This window comes from Coturnix japonica, chromosome Z (assembly GCF_054131305.1).
Source record: "Coturnix japonica strain WE chromosome Z, WE-NBRP24, whole genome shotgun sequence".
Classification (NCBI taxonomy): Eukaryota; Metazoa; Chordata; class Aves; order Galliformes; family Phasianidae; genus Coturnix; species Coturnix japonica.
Window position 1 is genome coordinate 4,105,674 of NC_140702.1, and position 18,260 is coordinate 4,123,933.

The window sequence follows — 18,260 nt, forward strand, 5'->3', positions numbered from 1 at the left end:
AACAGACCCAGAGCTTGAGGGTTGTTCCTGCTTTTGTAGCATTCGTGTGCTGTAGCTGAGCAAAAGGTTCTGCTGCTTGAATCTTCTTCTGCAAGAGCCGCCTACCAGTGAATGTCTGCAGGGAATGGAGGATGTGACAGAAAGCATTTGTCTCCACGACAGTGTAGTTACACTTGGTCTAGAGAGTGAGAGAGGCAGGCAGCACTGCCTGATGTTGGTCAGGGTGAGCTCCTCCTGCCGCAGCGCGATGATGGCAGGGCTGGAGATGATCTGCAGGGACAGCTCACAGGTGCTGTCAGGGAAATTGGGAACACACCCAGAGCTCGGCCACACACACCCCACAGCCAGAGCGTTGTAAGCTGAGCTGCCTTGATGTTTCTTGCACTCATCCCAATCTCTGTGAATGAAGACTCGGAATGCAGCCAAAGTGTTGATTGAGCACGAGTGTGCCTTTATTCAATGGGACAAAGGAGGGCGTGTGAGGTCTGCTGGAACAGTGGGACTCATCCTCTTATGTCTCATGAGAGCTGCTCAGAGCCCGTGCTGTTACCAGGAGCCTGGGACTGGTGGCCTGATTCTACGCCCTCCTCCGAGATGCTCGGCTTCTCGTCGGTGATGCTGACCTGAGCCTGCATGGTATTGCTGCTGTCAGGGCATTCGGGCTGTGCTTGTGCTAGTCTGTCCTCGAAGGCCACTGGGTTACAATTTAGGCTAGTGCCTGTAGTGTCTGGCAGGCTCAGGTCAGGAGCTTCATCAGGGATTGCATTAATTATGGCTTGAACGTGGAGGACATTCTTCTCTCTATTGCTGCACTCACATGCAATGTTGTCCTTTGAACTGCAGCATCCTGTGCTTCCCATGAGCTCTATATTGATGGAAGCACAGGATGCTGCATCATCATATGCGCTGTGTCTTGGGGTTACACAAGGGCTGGAGTCACCTAGGAAGGAGTAGATGCACACGGTTAGTGTCGAACGTTCACAAGATGAATCATGAAACAGGTTCTTGACATTTGGCTATGTAGTGGTGGTGGGCAGAAGCAAATAGGCTTCTGGCAACAGTGTCACTGTCTTGAAAGTGATACTCATGCAGGTCCAGCTCTTGTGTTGACAAGAGACTCATTTGGGAAAGACAGGGGTCAACTGAAGATGTCAGGCATGGGCTTGAACGCCAGAAAAAGGTACAAGCCCACTGAAAGCATGAATTCTACCTGTGTTGCTGACAAGCAGTGTTTTGAAAGTTGGATTTGCACCCTTACCTGCCAGGACCACGACTTCGGCTTCGGAGGGCTCCCTGGCACTGCTCTGCAGTTGGTGTTCAGCCACAGTGGATGGTCTGCGCAGGCAAAAGCATGAACACCAACTGCCAGCTGGTGACTCCTTTGTCTTGCTGGGAACCCTCGGTCTGGTGAGAAAACAGAGCATGCTGTCAGTTGTTGTGCAGGTTGAAGAAAGAGCTGCTCCGAGCCCTTGCCAATTGTTGCCCGTTTGTTGCCCCTATAGTTCCCTCCTCCTGGCACTGCCTGCTTTCTGCTGAAATCTGCTCAGTCCTGACGTCCTGCTAGCTAAATTCCTCTCAACCATGTCGAGCAAGATGCGGAGCACATGAGCAAAGTCTCCACAGCCAGACAGGACAGGAGCTGGCAGGCTCACTTATAATGGACTAAAAATAAACCAATAAGACCCACCCAACCAATCAAAACAGGGGCTGGAAAGGGAAGTCCTTTTTACCTTTCAGATGGAAAATCAATGATGGTGTGGAATCTCCCTTGAGCAGCTGTGGGGTCCTCCTCCACCTCGACGTTGCTGCTCTGTGTCACTGCAGGAGAGCTGCTCTGGCTGCTTCTCTGAGCCTGTGCCTCCTGCAGTGTGAGCAGCTTTGTGGGTGGAGGAGACACCCACACAGACTTGGGTCGATCCAGAGAACTGTGCCCTGCAAGAGAAAACCACAGGTAAGATTGAGGATCCGAAAGCAACAGCACTGCCATCCCAGTTCTGCATTTCTCTCAGACTTGCATATCCAAGCGACTCAAAGAAGAGGAGATCAAAATAACTCTGTGCTCACAGGTATGCATGTGGCAGAGGACACAGTCATAATTAAGAGCAGCTCTCTGTATCATAACAGGCAAACAAAAATGCCTAGAAACACTAGGGGGCAGGAATCTCAGAAATCTTTGTTGCCACATTTCAATCAAGCTTCACCTCCTTACAAAACATCTTAACAGCAGTGACAGTTTTCTCCATGTAAGGTTTGGGTTTGGACACTCTCAGGATCCAGAAATGGGGCGCCATATTCTAATCTAACCCCAGAAGTCTGCTGTCTCCTCGACAGCAAAAGCATTTGCAAAGGTCTTGGAGAAGGCCTGGATTACATCAAAGTGTCAGATTAAGCTAATGCGGGAAGACACTCACCCTCTCCCACAGCTGGTGTGGAGCAGAAGAGGACATCTGCGTGGCTGATGATGAACTCGACTACAGTCGACTGTGTCTGCAGCTCCTTACAGGCAGCTTCACTGGCGCAGGCAGACGGGCTCTGCTGGGATCTGAAGAAAAGGCAGATCATATAAGTCATTTCCCCAAAGTCATTTCCCCATGTCTGAGCTTTTGCAGAGAAAAACTGTCAAGTTGAGCTCCGGAGACTTCCACAGTGGGCAATCAGCAATGCCACTGACGAAATTCTCCTGGCTGATCCCAGATAAACAAGTGAGTAGAAACTGTCCCCTGGGGTTGGGGGAGAGCAGAACTAAGCATCATGTTGAAATGGAGAAAGAAGTTTACCTTAAGAGGTTTGGAGCCCACACAATTGCTAAGTTCTTAGCATCCATGTTGGTCACGGAGCAGTTCCTGGCCAGAGATTCCAGGTGTGTCATCAAGTACTGCAGCGTCCTGGAAAACAAGAGAGGCACATGTTCAGCACCAAAAAGCAAGCCGTGTTGCAGTGCACAAAACAAACATCACTTCATGCTGGTTGTTGTCATTGCTACCACCCTGAATATGAAGTAGATAAAACGTTCCCCGTGCCACCACGCTGCAGCACCAAGCCCCACAAAGCACAGCCGCAGCCATCAGCTGCACCAACCGTGCCCCCGTGCCAAGGATCTGACCCAATCAATTGACCCAATGCAGCCTTCAGCCGCTGCAGCGTGCACAGGCATGATGTTGCAGGTGTGAGACAACACCTGGAATCACATCATCGCCCTCTGAAAGGCAGCAGGGCTGAGCTCAGCAGACCGAGGGCAGCACTGACCTGTAGTGAGGAGCGGGCAGCTGCTGGATGGCATCTTTCATTCTCTGCACGCGCTCCTCCTCTGCAGCACCGGCAGCGTCCTGGAAAAAGGCAGGAAGGGATTCAGACACCAGTCAGGCTGGAGAGCTGCCACAGGTTTGGGAATTATGGGGACAGCGCGCTGGTGGTCAGCACCGAGGCAGACTCGATGCCTTCCAAGAGGCATCAGGGGAACACAGCAGCACGCAGCCTGTGCCATCAAGGCCAAGTAGTGCAAGCTCTGGGGGCTTTACTGCCTGATTGCTCAGTGTAGCTCCTCGCAGCAGGCATTCCTCTCCAAGTCCACTTTGCTATTAACCCCATTCTACCAATAGCTGGGGAACAGCAAAGGAAAGGGAATTCTCACAACCATTGTGAATAGCTTAAATAAGCACCTCTCGGCACCACCACAAGTGCCATCAGTGAGAGGCAGGATGTGGCAAAGACATGCCTTATGGGGCTAACAGAAAGAAGACCTCAGAGCTGGGGCACTGCTGCAACCACTGGCCAGGATTCCCAGGGAACAGGTATGTATCATTTCCAAGACATTGCCCTGTGCTTACCAAGAACTTGTCATACAGCTGGTCAGTCAGCAGCGGGTTTGGGAGCTCCCTGAAATACATCTTACACAGGGAGCTCACGCTGTGAATGTCTTGGACGCTGAGCTCTGGCACCTGCTCCGTATCGAATTCATGGCTGCAGAGAAAGACACAGAATTGGGTAGAGGGCTTTGAGAAAGACGAAAACAAGTCCAAAGCCACAGAAAATACGGTCAAGAAAAGGAAGGGGTTCCTCTGAACGCCCGCAGCATGGCACGTGCCCCTACTGACAGCTGTGTCAGTCGCAGCACTCTTACCGTAGTTGCTGGATCTTAGACATGACGCCAGAGAGGCGGTATATCCCCCGCACCACGCCATGATGCTCTATGAACTGAGCACAGCTCTGCAGGACCTGGGGGACTACAGAACAAGAGCCAGCGGTTAGCTCAACTTGCCCAATGGAGCAAGATCTCAGGAATGGGCTGTTCCTTACCATCACGGCCAGAGCGCAGAAGGTGCTCCCCCAGGTCACAGCCAAACACCCCTTCCTTCTTCGGCTCCGGCTCCGTCGCTCTCCTGGGACGGGCCTTCACCAGGGAGCGAAGGAAGGGGAGGAACTTGCCCCGTCTCCTTGGCACTGCACAACAAATCAAAGAAACCAGTTCATTTCAATTTCAGGCTTGGCTCGGTTGGACGAGGCCAAACATAATGCACTCGACAAAGCATGTAACATCGGGAAGAGCATTCCCAACAAGGACGCGCAAGAACATATTTTCCCTATCCCTGGAGGTGCCCAAGGAGCTTAATGCAGTCCTCTTGCTGAGATTGCTGTACTTGGGTATTAACAAATCCCCTGAAACCCACATTTTGATCCCATTTTACTAACCCACTTATCAAATGTAACATACGTACCTGGCTCTGGCAATGAGTTGATTAGGGAATCGGGAACTTTTCCACTGATGAGTTCCACGCACTCACCAGGGAAAAGCCCAACCTGTAATAAAATCAAAAAGACAGGTGGGCATTAGCGCAAGCCCAGAGCCAAAGGGAAGGTCCTCTGACACCAACACAGGGCAACTGTTTGCATCCAGCAGCCATCCTGTGCAGGCAGAGCAGCTCCAACCTGAGATTCCCGACTCTACTCAAGTTGTGCTCTCTAGTCACAAACATGTGCCTACCTCAAAGCCACGCTTGCCTCTCCACCAGGGGCTCAGCTCCTTTGGTGGCATTGCAATAATGCTCACCATGTCTCCAACCTGCAAGAGATTGAAACATCAATCCCAGCTTCAGCACAGCTGGCAGGAAATCACAGCTCAAATAACTGCCTAATTCTGTGCTGCAGAATATCCTCAAGCTTGACAGCAAGGGAGATATTCTGAAGGTGTCTGAGACTATTCCTGAGGCGTTCACACCCTACACTACTCTCCCATGTATGACAACAAGGAACGCCTGGAACTGCTTACCTCAAGGGAGAGCTCATCTGGCCCCTGGGCGACGTGGCTCCTAATAACATGGGCCGCCGCAATCGCTGGTACGTTTAAAGATGACATAGCACGTACCAGCTGCGGCTTCCGCATGTTATCAGCCTGCAAAACAAAGCACAGACCGTGGTCAGGAGCTGAGGACAAACCAGGAGGATTTCAAGGTGAGGAGCACATCTGCAGAGAAAGCTGCAGCAAATGCGCTCCGTCCTTATCAGGAGCACTTCAGAAGGAGCTGCACGTCTCATCACAGTTATTTCCCTTTTTGGCGTGCATTGCCAGGCCATGCAAAGATGCATCTCTCTCTACCCAGACTAATCAGCAATGGCACTGGCGCAGACAGCTGGCCAGGCCCTTTTTGGCCCATTCTTTCCTGCAGGAGAGTACATCTGCAGCTCCTTCTAATGGCTCAACACAGGGAACAAAGACCAGACAGAGCTTCATACTGTACCTCCGTCGCCGCCACCTCAGGCTCACGGCTGATCCCACTGCACGCGACGCCCATCACAGCAAGTGTGAAGACTCTGGAACAGAGCAGAAACACACTTCTGTTTTCTCTATTCACACAGCACAGTATGGACAGACTTCTTCAGAGCTACCCGCGCATACCCTGCGGCAAAACCATGTGGGGGGACAAATCATGGCACGTACCTGGCAGTGAGATCACCTCAAGCTATCTGCAGCAGTTCCTTGTCGCTTTGCTCGGATGGAATGAGAGCTAAAGCTGCACCGAGGCAGTGGGCGGAGGGTGAGGAGAGGAGAGAGAAAGAGCAGGTCAGTGAGCAGGGCTAAGACAGCCATGGAATAACACACACAGCACAACCTTCCCACCCACTTGCTGCAAGACATGCTGAGTCTCAGGCTACGTGATGCCTGTCCGCCCAGCAACTTTACAATGCTTCCACTACTGAGCAAAGACAATGGAAGAAGCACGGGACAGGTGCCAACTTTACTGATACCCCCTTTGGAACGTGTGTACCAGGGGAAAATTACGTCTGATGGTCAAGAGTAAGCAATACGGTGCTGTGAGCTCCGACAGCCAGCAGTTCTCAACACCTCACTGCCCACCCATCCATCCCACACCAGCTCAGCTTACCTACAAGCTGCTGCACACGACGGTGTGAAGAAAAAGGCAATAAAGTCACTAACTAACTAACTAACTAACTAACTAACTAACTAACTAACGGCACTAACTAACGACTCTAACTAACTAACGACACTAACTAACAACACTAACTAACAACACTAACTAACTAACAATACTAACTAACTAACAACACTAACTAACTAACAATACTAACTAACTAACAACACTAACTAACTAACAACACTAACTAACTAACGGCACAAAAGGCACAAGAACACAAGACAACCAACCACTCCGACCACTAGCTCACCCACAAAGGAACACAGAACGCACCGCTCCTCCCCTCATTCCGGCCGCTTATGACATCACCAACGGCCAACAGCCTGGTCCACCATGACCCCCCACAAGGCGGGGAGCCAAGACCACGTGGTCACATCTGATTCCAACACGGCACCACAACATTCCAGGACTCAGTGTGGGCTTGGAATTCTATCCTGGTGTGGCAGCGCAATGGGAGGTGTTAGGGCACAGCTGAAGAGCTGACAGACAACGGACGTTTCCAAAGGAGGGTGCCAGATTAACCCTCAGCATTCTCTTGCGGGGCTCTTAGGAATGCTTCAAACCCATTTTCACTGCCTAGCTCATTTCTAGAAAGTCCAGTTGAGAAATGCTCACTTTGTCTGGGGAACGCCTCTATGCATCATGAATTAAAAATAAAATAAAATGTGCACGCGACCCTATGAAACTTACCTCTCTGCTCTTGTTGTCAGCCAGACACCTCAGATGAGCATGACGTGTCCCTGCTCCTGAATGAAGATCCACCCAAGTCTGTGTTCCACTCTGCTCCATCTCTGGGTCTAAAAGAAACACAGACAGAGATGATTACAAGATCCTTTGTGCAGACGAAAGACAAGGGTGCACACGAATTCTGTTTAGCAAGAAATACTACAGTCCCAATGGACTGCGGTGGTAGTACTTGAATCCTCATTTGGGGCTGGAGCTCAACAGGTCAACACATCAGAAATAACACAAAGTGCATCTGGAAGACGTGTCTCAAAGCCCAGAAAATCCAACACGGGAGGGGGCTGGACAGTGGACCACAAGTGCCCATTTCCATTGCAGCTCCCTGTAGAGAACAGCACCAATCAGCAGGCGTGAATCAATTCATTCATAAGCTGCACAATGACTCTGTTCTTTACATGATAAAGAAACACACAGAGATTCCTGACCAAAAAGTTGGGAGTTAATAACGACCAAAGAGGTTCCTGTTCCTACGCCTCATCCTCTCACCCCAACTCCTGGGTGATGCCCACAGGCTTCAAGTCAGCTCTCAAATCCATTGAACTCCAGTCACAGAACTCTATCAAAAAGGATGTCACACATGTGACACTTACCTACATTTTGCATCAGAAACAGTGACGCCAGCAGGAGCAGAGAGGTGACTGTCCCCCTGTACCCAGCACTGGTGAGGCCACAACTCGAATTCTGTTTCCAGTTTGTGGCCCCTCACTGCAAAAAAGACACTGAGGCATTGGAACGTGTTCAAAGAAGGACAACAAAGCTGGTGAGGGGTCTGGAGCACAATGAGGCCATATGAGGAGAGGCTGCAGGAGATGGGAATGTCCAGCCTGGAGAAGAGGTGGCTCAGGGGAGACCTCATTGCTCTCTATAACTTCCTGAAGGGAGGTTGCATTGAGCTGGAGGTCGGCCTCTTCTCTCGTGTCATTATTGATAGAACTAGAGGGAATGGTTTCAAGCTGCGGCAGGAGAGGTTCAGGCTGGACATTAGGAAATATTACTTCATAAAGGGTGGCCAGGCACTGGAATGGACTGCCCAGGGAGGTGGTGGAGTCACCCACCCTGGGGGTGTTCAAGGAACGTCTGCAGAAATCCCTGCTGAAATCCTGACCTCTGCCACAGGTGGCTGAGTGACACAAAAGCTGTGTCCTTGGTTCCCGGCCTTACCTTCTCATGCCGTTCATCTTGCTCTGCAGCTCCTGCTCTGAATAGTCTTCTTATATTCCCATGTGATGTACCCTGAAATACATCATTTAGTGAGTCTGAACAAAACATAAGACATTAATTGGAACTGTGAAGAAATGTTTTTTGCACTTTACTTGGAGAATGTTCCATGCTATACCTTCTTTTCTCAATTGTAACACATGATTTTTTATAAAAAGAAACATAGCAAGTCAGCTTTTCAGTGTGCACATTGATGAAACTTGGTGAAATACAACTTCAGAAAAATGTAATTTGAAAATTTAAATATTCTTTTCAGAATCTCTGCTATTAGTTACCGTTCCCATGTTCTGATTTGATGATGATTCTCTCAGAGCTGTTTTGTCACTCCCCCCCTCAAATGCACTTCAAGTGCTTTAGGAGCATCACTGGAATTTTGAATAAACTTGATATATTTTAGCAAAGCTGCTACAGATGCACGACTGAAGTACTTTGGAAAAATATAATCTTGATTGAACGCTGAACAGTGTTATTTAATTATAATCCAGGTAATTAATTAAACCATGGAAATCACCTCCCATTCAGTCAGCTCCCACCAGGGAAATCGCTTCCCTGCCAAGCAGATGCAACCAACACAAGCTGCTACATCACTCTAGGGCCCCACTGAGTCTTCCCAAGGGGTCTCCAAAGGCTTCCCTGTTGACTTCTGGGAACCTGGGAACACTTACATGGAAGCCAGTGCCACCTAATGTGCCCCAGAGGTCTCTCAGGGCCCCGCAATTAGCTCTACAGACATCCAGACATGCCCCAGAGCAAGTATGTGTGCTGTAGGGAGCCCAAGAGACATTCCAGAGCACCCTAGTACTCCTCAGTGACATCAAGGGTTCTTCACCTGTCTCTAAATATGCCCTATTGGACTTCGTTTTCTCTTCTGGAGCCCTCCTTGGTTATCAGCTTTGCTTTCTCATGCCATTTATCTCACTCCACAGCTTTTGCTCAGAATATTCTTTCTTGAATTCCCACAATCCAACAGAATCACAGAATTGTAGGGGTTGGAAGGGACCTCTAGAGATCATCGAGTCCAACCCCCGTGCCAATGCAGGCTCCCTACACCACGTTGCACAGGTAGGTGTTCAGGCGGGTCTTGAATATCTCCAGAGAAGGAGACTCCACCACCTCCCTGGGCAGCCTGTTCCAGTGCTCCGTCACCCTCACCATAAAGAAGTTATAGTGCACATTCATGTGGAACTTCCTATGCACAAGTTTCACCCCATTACCCCTAGTCCTGTCCCCACACACTACTGAAAAGAGACCAGCCGTGCCACTATGGCCCCCACACCTCAGGTATTTATAAACCTGGATCAAATCCCCTCTCAGCACCGCCAACGACAACCCTCTGCACTCTGCCAGTCAGACAGTTCTTGACCCAATTCACTGTACACTCATCTATTCCATGCTTCCTCAGCTTTGTTATAAGGATGTCATGGGGGACAATATCAAAAACCTTTCTGAAATCAAGGTAGACTACATCTGCCACTCTCCCCCTATCCACCCAGCCAGTGACATCTTCATAAAAGGCCACCAGGTTGGTCAAGCACGACCTCCCCTTGGTGAACCCATGCTGAGTACTCCTGATAACCTGCTTTACTCCCAGTTCTCTGGAGATGGCATCCAGCACAAGCTGTTCCATCACCTTCCCTGGGATAAAGGTGAGGCTGACTGGCCTATAGTTACCTGGGTCCTCCTTCTTGCCATTTTTTAAAGACCGGAGTGACACTGGCCGTCCTCCAGTCTTCAGACACCTCCCCAGTTTCCAAGGCCTCTGAATGACTACAGAGAGCGGCTCAGCAATGACCTCCACCAGCTCTCTCAGCACCCGTGGATGCACCCCATCAGGTCCCATGGATTTATGGACATTAATGTTTCCTAGGCACTCACGGACCACCTCTTCCCTGACTAAAGGGAAATCTCCCATTCCCCAGACTCTCTCATTAACCTCCAGGTTCTGGGATTCCTCAGGGAATGCCTTTTCACTAAAGACAGAAGCAAAGAAAGCATACAGTATTTCCGCCTTCTCAGCATCCTCTGTTACCAGAACCCCTTCCTCTGTTACCGACCCCTCCAACCCCCCCTTGTTTTTTGTTTATTAGCAAACTATTAACATACTACAAAATAATAGCACTAATTACATAAGTAACATCATCATGCCAGCATCCCGACCACCTGCTTTAGAGATTTATCCTTCATTTTGTGTAACACTTCAAACACTGCAAAGAAACAAAGCAAGTGCAGAAACAGGACGCCACTTCCCTCAGGATTTTACAGTCTCATTCATGTCTGACAGATGGAGGCCCTGACAACAAGAGCTGTGTCTGTCCATAACAAGGACTCACCTCTGCAGGTGCAGGGGCAGCTCTCAGAGAAGCCTTCTTCATTTCTGCTTTCTTCTCTTTTTGTCTTTTTTCTGGGAGCTGGTGTCAACCTGCCTGAGGGAAGGGAGGCCCCTTCAGAGGGATCTAGATAAGCTGGATCAACCTCACTGGGCTGAGGTGAATGGGATGTGGTACACCCAGGCCAAGTGCCAGGTCCTGCACTTTGGCCACAATAACCTAATGCAGCGCTATAGGCTTGGGGCTGAGTGGCTGCAGGACTGTGCAGAGGAAATGGACCTGGGGCTGTTGGTTGATGCTGAACATGAGCCAACAGTGTGCCCAGGTGGCCAAGAAGGCCAACGGCATCCTGGCCTGTATCAGAAATAGTGTGGCCAGCAGGAGCAGAGAGGTAATCATCCCTTTGGACTCAACACTGGGGAGGCTGCGCCTCAAGTCTTATGTTCAGTTTTGGGCTCCTCGCTACAAGAAAGTCATTGAGGCACTGGAACTTGTACGTGGAAGTCTGTCCCTTGAGCAGCTCCCATTCATCATCAGCTCCCATTCTGAGCCCCACTGTGCAAAACTTCGACTGCAAATGGCTGCAGTCACCAAAGCTCAGCCCACGATCCAGGTATCAGCCTTCTCCCTTCTGTTTTCCATCTTAGCCCATAGTTTTGCTCCCAAAAATGGAACTGCACTCCAACAGTCAAAACACAAACTAATACATCACTTTCACTGCTCCTTCCTGCACCCCCAAATTAATGGTTACCTGACATCCCCTACAGCACAGCACCTGCTCACAAGTAACATTCAAACTCTATTCTTTCATACTTCTTGATAGAGGACAGTAAAAACTCCCTTCTGCATGGCGGTAAGTACAGTCTGTCCCCATCACATCCCTCTGTGTGCTGAAATCTGCCATTGGATCTCTTGCAGCCTGCTGGCTGCTGCTCACAAACACAGGGAACTGCACCACACTGATTCTAAAGAGAGAAAGGAAGAAATGCTGGTGGGAATGGGCAACCAAGGATTGCAGAGATGCTCCAGATTGTGACAGAGATGGAATATCAGAGTGCTGGGACATGATTGATCACTAAGGAAAACACTTGGAAGCACATTCAATCTGCAGAAGCTGTAATTACTGGGCATAGTCAGCTTTCCTATGGCTCAGCTGGAGTAGGAGGGTGCTCTCACACATCTGCTCAGGGGCTTCAGCTGAGACACTTGCACAATGCTGGGATCAGTCTGATGGAAACTATGTCTTCAGATACCATGGTTAAATCCATCCAAAATGATCAAGCAGAGCCTTAGCTCTTGAGCAGCACTTCTTCCCCACCCTTCACTACTCCAAGCAGCTCCAACAAACTTCTCAGAAGAAATCCAGGCCAGCACAGACCTGGCAGACCAGAACCAAGTGCAGCCTGTGGGACGGCAGTGCCCACTCCTTGCTTCCACCCTGCTCCAGCAGGTTAAGGAGTCTGAGCCTCACTGGCCTTTGACAGCTCAAGACTTTCAGCACCTCATGCCAACATTTCTCACTAAGATACACCTCAGGCATTGAATTCTCTTCTCACTACCTCCTCCCAGTCCTCCCCTAGGAACAGAAACCATTCAGATTCTACACCAAACTACAGCATCTGCACTGCAAGAGCACACTGAACCACCTGCAACAATGAAACGTGGTTTTGGAGAGTGGGTTTGAAAACACACCTTTAGACAGCTGTCTCCCTGTAACCAAAAGGAAACCAAGCAGCAAAAGAAGAGTCCAGCCTGAAACATGCCCATGCTACTAGCCCAGGTTTTTCACAGTCAATGCAGAATCCATCCTGCTCTTGAGGTGACAAATGACCAGTGGGTCTCCCCTTGCTCTACCCCTTCTCCTTCAAAGCCAGAAAAAGAAAGAAAAAACAAGCAGAAGAAACACAGACGTACCTTTCCACACACAGAGCAGAAAGTGGAACAGCAGTTGTCTCCTTCCTGAGACATGGTGGGGAGCATCCCAGAGGAAGCCTAAGTTCTTTGCTTCTCTCCACAGGGACTTCAAGCACTCTTGGCAAGAGCTGCTTTGGTTCTTTCTTCAACTGCTTCCATCACCAGAATCTCCTTTGGAAAAGGAACACTAAAGAAAGAATCAGCAAATGAGAAAGAATGAGCAATAACCACTTTCCCAGCTTTCTTCTGACATGCAATTAAGACTCACGACTTGGGCAAGGTCTTAAAATCAGCTGGTTACAAGAACTGTCCCAAAATATATCCAGCTTCTGTACAGCTGCCGTTATTTCTGACAGCGAGTGTAATCACAGAATCATAGAATGGCCCGGGTTGGAAGGGACCTCAAGGATCATGAAGATCAATCACCTCCCTGTCCCTGCTGGCCATCCCCTCTTCTGATGGAGCCCAGGGGACCATTTGCTCTCTGAGCTGCAAGAGCACGCTGATGGCTCACGTTCTGTTTTTCATCCACCAGGACCCCCAGGTCCTTCTCTGCGGGGCTTCTCTTAAGGACTGCTCCTCCCAGGCTGTAGAAATGCCTGGGATTCCTCCAGCCCAAGTGCAAAACCTTGCACTTTGCTGTGTTCCACCTCATTAGATTCACCTAGGCCAACCTCTCGGTTGAGCTCCCTCTGAATGGCATCCCTTCCTTCCACTGCATCAGCCGCACCACTCAGCAAACAGCAGAGGGTGCACTCCATTGCATCGATGGTGTCACTGATAACCATGTAAAAAAGCACTGGTCCCAAGACAGACTCCTGGATGACACCACTTGTTATCAGCCTTCACCTGGACACAGAACCATGAATCACCACCCTCTGTCTGTGGCCTTTCAACCAATCCCTTATCCACCAGGTGGTCCACCTGTCAAATCCACATCCCTCCAGTTTAGAGATAAGGATGTGGTGGAGGGCCATGTCAAAGATCTCACTCAAGTCCAGGTCAATGACATCAGTTTCCTTCCTTTTGTCCACAAATGCCATCACTCCATCATAGAAGACCACCTGATTAGTTAGGCATGGCCTTCCCCTGCTAAAGCCACACTGACTGTCTTGGATCACATGCTCATTCCTTATGTGATCAAGCATGTCTTTGAGGTGTATCTGTTCTTCACCATCTTCATCACTGTTCCACATTTGAATCAAATAATCGGTGTTGCTGTCACAAAGAAAACCTCTTTGTCTTCTACTCCTGCTGCACTACTGTGCTTTCACCAGAAGCAAAGGAAGAGGCCACCTCCTAGATCCAAATTTTAAGAAACCAACACCCAATAGGTGTCATCTGAAGTAAAATAGCAGAGAAATTAAGATGACTCTTCTGCATCCAGCTTGGATCACTCCCTCACTCAGGCACACCACCATCAGATCAAGGAGATGCTGCCTTCAGCTTAGAGACTGTATGGGAAATCACAGCTTGAACCTCTGATTAATCAGCTGAGGCAAGTGTTGGGTCAGCTGCGGGAGCACAGGTGAGAGTAATGGAGCTGTGCTCACAGAAGGGGTGGATCTCGACTCCACCTCCTCTGAGACCTCATTTAAGGGCTGACCACCACTGAGGCAGCATCTCTTGGTGACTGCTCCCCAGTTGAGACTGCCTCAGCTTTCTGGTCAAAACATCGACATTGGTGAGTTTTCCTTTGCTAACAACCTTTGACTATTTACCACCATCTTGGTTAACGTCTTTATATTAGCCACCCTTACAGAGACCATAAGGGTTTGGGCTTCCAAACTCTCAGCAAGCATTTGGATCAGACAGCTTCCTGCTGGGGAGCTCCCTGCATCACTGCTGCCTATTCTGGTACTGTACCCGCAGATGCTTCAGAGCTCATTAGCATGGACTTCCTTCCTCCCCTCAGCAGCTGCTCCTGCACTCACCTTCATTCCTGCTCAGATACCGGCCGCTTCCAGCACCAGCTGACCTGCAAGACACAGAAAGGAAAGGTGGGAGTCATGCAAACGCAGAAGCCCAAGGCTGCGTCACCACCACGTATGGCAGCCTCGGGAAGTCAGCTGCAACTACAGCCTTTGTCAGAATGGAAACAGGCACCGTCAATTAAGTGTGACTTCTCAACTCATTGCCACCATCAGAAATAGGCACTGAAATTGCTCACTTCACTGCAGCTGGTTACCTCCAAATGCTTGCAGATGGTGTCATCTGCAAACTTGCTGAAGCTGCATTTGATTCCACTGTCCACGTTGCCTACAAAAATGTTAAAGAACACTGGTCCCAACACCACCCTCCACCTGGACACTCAGCTATTGACTGCAACTCTCTGAGTGTGACCATCCAGACAGTTCCCTATCCTGCAACTGGTCCATCCATCAAAACCATTTTTCTCCACTTTGGTGACCAGGATGTCATGCAGGACGGGATCAAATGCTCTGCACAAGTCCAAGTAGATGATGTCAGTTGCTCTCCCATTATCCACCAATGCTGTTACTCAATCATGAAAGGCCACCAAGTTTGTCAGCCATGGCTTGACCTTGATGAAGCCATATTGGTTACCACCAATCACCTCATCTTTATTTTCCAAACTACAAACCTGTCTGAACCATTGGCTTCTCTGCATGCTCATCACTAGTCTCTCCTTAGCTTGTGTGCCCACAATGTATGGGGAATGTCAGCCTCAAATCTTACCTAGAGGACATTTTTGCTTCAAAATCCCTTGAACAACACACAATCCCTTTTAACTCTCCACGTCTGCACTTATTTATGTCAGATCAGACCATAGTTCTGTGCTGCTATTTCCCTTTCCTTCTGAAGGGCCTGGATAGAAGTTGGATTAACCTCAGGAGCAGAGTTCCTGCATAAAACAGCCAGTACTGAAACAGCAACCCAACGTGGTTGCAGACTGAGAGAGAAAATGAGAGTTCACCACTTGTGAATAATGAGACTTCTCTTATTTCCCTGGGAAGTAATGCCCACTTTTTTACTTTGATGGAGCTCCTTCCCATCCTAGAAGGGAAAATGTCAAGTCAGATCTCCATTAGTCCTTCCATCTCTGCACTGAGCAAAGGGAGCCTTTAGATCTATGCTTAATTCACCCACTCCCCTAGAATTAATGGAACTGTGCTTACTGGAACATATGCTGAAGCTTAAGCACAGTGCAGTGTTTTCAACATGTAGGAATGGCTATAGAACATGCATAAATTCTGGCTGACCTATGACAGCTTAAAGCACTGCGGAGGACTGTTAACAAGCTCGTTTGGACATCACCTTGAATAAATGACGTTATCCCCAAGTAAGGGAAGGAACAGCTGAGCACCGGGGAGGTACACAAAGTGCCAGAGCAAATTCTCACACTGTCAGGTGCAAAGAAAACTGAGATTTCACCCTAAAACCCAGATCACAACAAGGCTACAAAATCCTGGCTGAGAATTTCTGTGTTAGAGTTGAAGCTCAAGACTGTACTCCAACCAACAATATTTTGTGCAGCAAGACCTCAGGAGTTCACAAGAAACACAAAACAAACTTCCATTTCAACTTGATAAATGAACTCAGGACATAATAACAAAGAGTGCTGATCTGGGCAAGTAAAAGAGCATAAAGAAAAGAGAGCAGTGCAAAAGCTATCAAGCAAAAGCTCAGACTTGCATCCCTTGGAAGTGAAATTAAAGGCTCTCATTCATTTCCAGAGAAGTCAGAAAGGAAAATACCATTACATGCCATACCTTGAACCACTTGACGTCCACCTTGGGCCTGGACAGCTCACACTCAAATGTGACCTTGTCCTTCTGAGTGACGCTAATTTTGATTGCAATTTTCATTCTTGGATCACTTAGGGCTTCAGCCACTTAATGGAACTAACTCAGTTAAAAGTCAGGGGTAAAATAAACACTCTCTTGTACTAGCAGAGAGATTTGCAATGGAGTAACTGAAGTAAGGATGGGAGACTGAAGGTGTTGGGGAAGACATCCAGGCTTTAGCTACAGGGCATGCATGCAGAATCACAAAACAAAGGCCAGTCAGAAAAATAAGAGCTTCATGAGAATTAATGGGGTTGTTTCTACATGCCCACCCTATCTGCCAGTGTAAATCCTTCCAGTGAAAAAAAGGAAAGCTACATATAGGTGGGGAGAATTGTTGGCGAAATTATTTGTGATATTTTTTGCTAATAATATGCCCAAAATCCTGGAGCAAGACTTCAAGTTAAGCAACTCAATCTGTGTACGTAGACTTACAGAAGGAAACCATAAAGCTTATGGAAGGGAACTGTCAAGCTAATCCACAGCTAAAACAGAGTAGAGACGAATTGCAGGAGCTTGTTTACTTTGCACAAGTGTGAGCTTTAACCACTGCTGAGCTCCTAGTACAAAAGTCTGAACCAACAAATTTCACCACCCTGTGAGATGATGGACAAGAAGAAACCACTTAGGAGCACATAAAAGATGTGTCCCTAAGTGTATGAGCTCCTTTATGTATGAGCACCTTCAAAGAGCCAACAGAGTCAATGATTTTATTGGAAGCATCAGATTTTATGACTCGCAGTAAGTGATCACCATAACTCACACTCACATCTCCTGCCTGTAGAGGAGATCCTCCTTGCATCTACAAAGAAGCAAGAAGAAAAGAGACAAAGAAGGAATAAAAAAACTCCCATCTCACATTTGGGATGCTTAATTCCAGACTTGAAGGCTGATTTGCCCACTTAACTGCTGTGCTCTTCAGAAGCAGCTGTTCAACAGTTATTTAGAGAGAAAGACAAGTTTTGTACTTGGTTGTTAACACAGAGAACAGCATAAACACACAAATAAACTCAGCTTTGCAGTGTTGTAATGGCTGATGAGGGAAGCCAAGGATCCTTCCACACTGTCAGCCTTCATTTCCAGAGACATACCTTTGGGGGTGATGGTAATGCTGCTCTTGTCATCTCTGGACTCACAGAAGTACTCTCCCTCATCCTCAGTCCAGATCCCTCTTATTGCCAGAGTTCTTCTGACCCCTTCCTCGTCAATCTGGAAACGTTTGCTGGGTTTGATCTCAACTGCATTCCTGCACCACACCACCTTCCCTTCGGCATGGCTCACTTCCTCTTTCTCTAAGCCACATAAACAGCTGCTTAGTGCTCCCAAAGCGAATGCTCACCAGTTGTTTCCAACTTGAAGGTCATCTTCTGGCCAGCAGCCTCGCAGATGTATTCTCCAGCATCTTTCTTCTCCAGCTGCTCCACAACCAGACGCCGTGTTTTGCCCACAGATTCCATTCTGAACGTTCTGGAGGAGGCAAGAAGTCTTCCATCCTTGTACCATTTTACTTCGCTTGGATCCTGTGCTACTTCACAGCTGAGGGAGGCACTTGCTGCCAGGGCAGCACTCACCTCTTTCTGCACCTGCTCCTGGTTTATAAACACAGGTTTTGGCTCTGAGGGAAGAAAAGAAAAAGTATTGACTGAGGGACTGAAATGAGACCATCTTACAGGTCTGTATGTACAGCTTGGAACTGCTTTGGGTTACTACTTCTGCCCAAACTAATAGCCTTCACTAGAGAATATCAGCTCTTCTGTTGAAACACAGTGTCAAATCTAGGCAAGAAAGAAACTAGGAACCAAGAAGGAACCAAGAGGGTC

The 18,260-nt window shown here is 48.6% G+C and overlaps 1 protein-coding gene across 4 annotated transcripts; it reads right to left on the bottom strand.

Moving 5' to 3' along the window:
• Positions 1–428: 428 nt before the first annotated feature.
• LOC146753591 (rho GTPase-activating protein 32-like) lies at positions 429–9,795 on the bottom strand. Of its 4 annotated transcripts, none has more exons than XM_085530653.1 (16): positions 8,337–9,795; positions 7,122–7,228; positions 5,936–6,008; positions 5,736–5,808; positions 5,267–5,389; positions 4,982–5,059; positions 4,716–4,797; positions 4,297–4,440; positions 4,121–4,223; positions 3,828–3,960; positions 3,247–3,326; positions 2,778–2,885; positions 2,412–2,542; positions 1,731–1,932; positions 1,259–1,404; positions 429–940 (listed from the first exon to the last, which is right to left on the bottom strand). In XM_085530653.1, exons 4-16 carry the CDS (start codon positions 5,787–5,789, stop codon positions 519–521), a joined length of 1,806 nt encoding a protein of 601 aa, XP_085386779.1. In that variant the 5' UTR covers positions 5,790–5,808; positions 5,936–6,008; positions 7,122–7,228; positions 8,337–9,795; the 3' UTR covers positions 429–518. The 4 variants fall into 4 exon arrangements, with proteins under 4 accessions (XP_085386779.1, XP_085386781.1, XP_085386780.1 ...); XM_085530655.1 differs by lacking the exon at positions 8,337–9,795 and adding an exon at positions 8,281–8,336; XM_085530654.1 differs by lacking the exon at positions 8,337–9,795 and adding an exon at positions 7,766–8,245.
• Between the last annotated feature and the right edge of the window lie 8,465 nt (positions 9,796–18,260).